Source organism: Zingiber officinale, chromosome 9A, assembly GCF_018446385.1.
Source record: "Zingiber officinale cultivar Zhangliang chromosome 9A, Zo_v1.1, whole genome shotgun sequence".
Classification (NCBI taxonomy): Eukaryota; Viridiplantae; Streptophyta; class Magnoliopsida; order Zingiberales; family Zingiberaceae; genus Zingiber; species Zingiber officinale.
In genome coordinates this window covers 44,755,579-44,760,209 of record NC_056002.1, presented here as the reverse complement: position 1 = coordinate 44,760,209, position 4,631 = coordinate 44,755,579, and the positions used below count along the sequence as shown (strand labels likewise).

The window sequence follows — 4,631 nt, the reverse complement described above, 5'->3', positions numbered from 1 at the left end:
TCTGACTCAGATTCTGAATAGGATCAACCATCTTTGATTTTTGTTAACATCACTTAGACTTTATTATTTGTCAAATATCAAATCAACATTAATTTTATTTTATTGGGCTTCTCTATTAATACTTGTTGTATATTTTTTTTGTCAAGGCCTCTTATACTTTTTTTTATCGACCAAGATCTTTTTAACAACTCAACTCCTTTTGAGTCAACTACCTTCTAAATTCCTAATCAACATTGACCTTGTCACCCATAATTGCACTAGCAAAATCCATCAAGTTTATGCACTTGGACACTTTGACAAAAACAATATGATCACAAGTCTAATTTAATTTTTTTTTTATCAAACACATCAACATAAAACGAGCATGCACTAACAAATTATATTGTTATTACGTTGAAAAGCATATAAAGTCGTGCACATAAAATTTGAACAGATCCTATGGATCTGGATCGTAATTTATAGTCTAAAGAATAGATCATTATATCTATTGATTAATGGAGATAGATCCTACCTATTAAACAGATGAAATTTATACTTATCAATCAATCAACTTGGATGGTTCACCTTTGGACCGTAATTTACGGTCTAGAGAATCCTGGCTCTAAAATTTGAGCTTTCGATATAAGAATTTTTTTTTAAGATGCTTTCAATAAAAAAAAAAAAACAATGATGATTAAGGTGACATGCGATTAATTTTATCATCCATAAATTTTCTATCAACTATTAGAATAAATTAAAAAATACTCACTATGGATAATCCAGAAGCTAAGCATCCTATGATTATACAGTCCATTTTTTGAAAAAATCTTTACAACTACGCCGTAATTAGAGATCAAATCTCAGATGTCTGAGTGACAATTTGATACCCTTCTGTTGCATCATTGGTGGTAAAAAGGCGCATACGCTCTCCCCCAGCGCCCCCAGCGCCCCGCCAACCCGTCCCAGGGCCAACACGGAGGAGGTAAATCATGGGCGGCTACTAGTATTTGGAATAGTGACTAACACATAAAGGAGACATTTACCTCGGCTTTACCGAGATTCGAACCTCAAACCTCATTGATGATAACACCTCATGTGCTAGCCACTAGACTCATCCGATAGGACCCCTTCCCTTCTGTTGCATCATGATCTAAGGGCAAGATGCTTTCACTTAGAGATGATGAATGAATAGTCAATAATTAATCATTCTAATTAATTAATATATCTGTTAAACTTTAATTCTCATGATTAATAAACATTTAATCGTAATATATTAGTGGATAATTTATTGAGGGTTTAATTACGAAATAAATGATGAACTTATACAATTAAAATTTAAAAAATTAGTTTAAAATTAATTAATAGTTAAAAAATTTTAAATTTGAAAAATTAAATCAATTTTATAAGACTTAAAACTTAATTTGGAGAAAAAATTATATTAGGAGAGAAGCAAAATTACATTAAGAATCTATTAATTCTCAAAATTAATTATTAGTTGAGAAAATTTTAAAAGTTATATCTTACTCTACATCATTCATAATTATTTAATTTTAATTGTATAGTTCGAGTCATAGATGAGATTAAAGGGAACATGTGACATAAGTCATAAATATACAACTTGCTCATATCTCTCTCTCTCTCTCTCTCTCTCACTCTCTCTCTCTCTCTCTCTAACACCCATATCAAATTGCCCTTCCCCTGCCTCTCGATGTAATGGATGCTGATGTTGTTCGAAATCTATGTTACGATATCGTTGCTACAATAAGAATCATAGTTGCGTAGATAAAGTAGAGAAAATTGACTAATCTTTGCATCATTTGCACAAAGATATGATCAAAAAGTTTTAATTATTCTTTAGTTTTGTTTTGCTCTAATGTTACATGGAAAAAATTAACTAGTAAAAATTTAAAATTATATCCTTCAGCTGTGATCCTTAACTGTGGTTAAAAGTAGATCCACTATTTTAATGATTCTTCTAATATCAATTTCCCGGATATAGAAAGAGGTAAATATAGGTACATAGACATTAGGCGTATGATATAATAAACCTTGGGTCGTTAGTTTCTAAAAAGTTGATTTTGATCATTACGTTAGAGATGTCATGTGTTCATCATCTACGCAATAACTTATCAATTGTTTAAAAAACTAATTAGAAGATAATGTACCGCAACAAGACACTAGTTTGAATATTAAATATTTAATTATACCATATACAACAGATATTGTGCACCAATAAATTCACTACACGACTAATATACACTTAAAGTTCAATCTCTAAAATATTAATCCCTGTCCCTAAGGACATGGTACCATGGTAGGATATCTAGATTGTCACCCAGGTACTCGCAGTTCGAACCTCAGCTACAGTATATTTGTAAAAAAATTTCCTCCAAATGAAGAGCGTAATCAAAGGATGCTGAGTTTTTAGGCTAGCAACCGCTTGCACTTTTCGATTTACCAACCGATCACTCTCGAAATAATCAATTAAATTAGATGAGATTATTATTATTTTTCTTCTAAAATATTAATCCCTAATTCAATTCGAATATTGATACTTTTACTATTTTTCTTAGTATTTTATCACTCACCACTACATAACTCATGGAGGCAAAAAGCCCCTTCTTGCACCCCAACCCCAATTTCAAAGGAAACACGCTAGCCAAGGTGCCATGGCCAATAAACTTTAATGGTTGATGAAACACAATTGATAATTTTCAAACAAATTCAAATCGAATCTAAATTGATATTTTTTTTATTAGATTTCAAACCAATTCCAAACGGTAGAACAGAGCCACCTTCAACTGCAACTGATCTTCCATTTCTCCCTCAAAGATCAGATCTTTTTCCTTCTCCGTCCTTCAAAAAATGCCGACGGGGAGCTCTCCATCTGATCGAAGGAGAAGTGACCAAAGAAGAAGAAGAAGAAGAAGGTTTCTACTCCAGTCGAAGCATTCGCCTCAGGGCCATGGTGGCCAAGTACTCGCCCACCGCCGGCGCGTCCTTCTTCGAGGAGAACCGCGGCAGCGGCAGCGCGCTGGGGGCCGGCGAGTTCGCGAACCCCGACCCGGCGTAGACTTCCGCTGCTTTCCGGGGAGTGTGCGGCCGACCCAAGGCGGCACCTTTCGCGTGTACGGGGGCTTTCGCTGGCTTCGGCAACCGCTCCCGCTGCTTTCCCAGGGAAGAGCGTCGCTGCTGCGGCCTAGGGTTAGGGTTCGCGGCGGGCCTGCTGCGGGGCTGAAGGATGTCGTAGGGGCGCAAGACCTGGGCGGCCATGGCGGTCGATTGAGGGCAAAGATCGACGGAAGCTTTTTCGATCGAGGAGATCGGGGAAGGGGATTAAAAGAGGGAGAGAAGTAGCTGGCTCGATTTGGAAGGAAGCTTAAGCTATTGCCAGGTGACTTCGGCGAATTCACCCGACCGACCGTTGACCGAGCCAACTCGGCGTGACGCGTAGCAGCACGCCATTGACTCGGCCTTTTGCCTTCCGATACGCTTCGCATCCGCCGACGCGGCAGCTGAATCCAGTGGGGCCTACTTGGATTGAACCCGGATTCACCAGCGCTAGGAAGCTGACGTGTCTGTCGACGATTGGTATCCGGAGAAGGAGAGATTGATGGGATGCGGCAAAGGGGCAACTGAACAAGACAGTGACGGGGTTAAGACGGAGCGTTACGACGCGGAAATTGTAAGCGTTACAAATTGACTCTGATTGTTATTTTTAAACTCAAATAGAAGGTTGTTATTTTTAAAATAGTGTCATAATTTATATCAAAAAGCACATTATCTCATAATTTATTCTAAAAATACTTTTGTTGCAATATTATTATACACGAAATTCTCGCCATACGAATCTTGAGAGAGGATCTATATCGTTGCACCAACTTTACCGTTGTTGCAATATTATTATAATAACTTTAATTAAAACTAATACATATTATAGTTTTACACTAGTAAGATTATTGAGCTTTTGTAGTATTATTAAGTTATTTCAAGTATTTACTTATTTTTACTAAATCTATTGTTTTACTATTACACTTCACCCGTGGGGCACTAGAACACTTTCTTTCTTGAACAAGCAAGATGCTTACTATCTTGTCTTAGCACCCACTTTCATAAAAAGATGATCATACATATGCGGCGAAAGGGGCTAGTGCTTATCTCAAGCGGTCCAATATCATCAACTACCGATTAGATATCGACAAATAAATTACGAGAAACTTCACCTAATAATAATAGCGCATGCAGAAGAGTGAGATAATCTATGATATTTCCACACCCATTGAAATTCAACCCAAGTTTATCTGTGACTACGCCACTGGAAGTTGATCATACATCCACATTATCATTGTTCGTCCAATACCTCATTTCATTTTTCATTATTTCTATTTTGCTCTTGGAAGATACTTTACAAGTAAATTTAATTAGGACGCTTAGTTATGCATGCTAAAGTGGTTCTCTAGCATTATAAGGAACTAAACTTGTTTTACCTCACAAACATTCTCTTACTTCAAAATTTTAGTTGATATATCTTTAAAGAATTAATCATTTATTTATAAGGGATGAGACTTTTTCTTTTAAAAAAAAATCCATTAAATTATGTTTGTAAGAGGTTTTAAGACCCCTATTCAATGACCCCTCTCAGCCTTTTAAGG

General features: G+C 36.3%; 1 protein-coding gene across 1 annotated transcript; it reads right to left on the bottom strand.

The window, feature by feature from the left end:
- Window positions 1-2,913: 2,913 nt before the first annotated feature.
- Window positions 2,914-3,252, bottom strand: LOC122019172. The gene has a single exon (XM_042576669.1). It carries the CDS (start codon window positions 3,250-3,252, stop codon window positions 2,914-2,916), a length of 339 nt encoding a protein of 112 aa, XP_042432603.1.
- Between the last annotated feature and the right edge of the window lie 1,379 nt (window positions 3,253-4,631).

What these genes read in the sequence shown, in the direction of transcription:
- LOC122019172 (XM_042576669.1), bottom strand. Translation starts at nt 3,252, where the DNA reads ATGGCCGCCCAGGTCTTGCGCCCCTACGACATCCTTCAGCCCCGCAGC.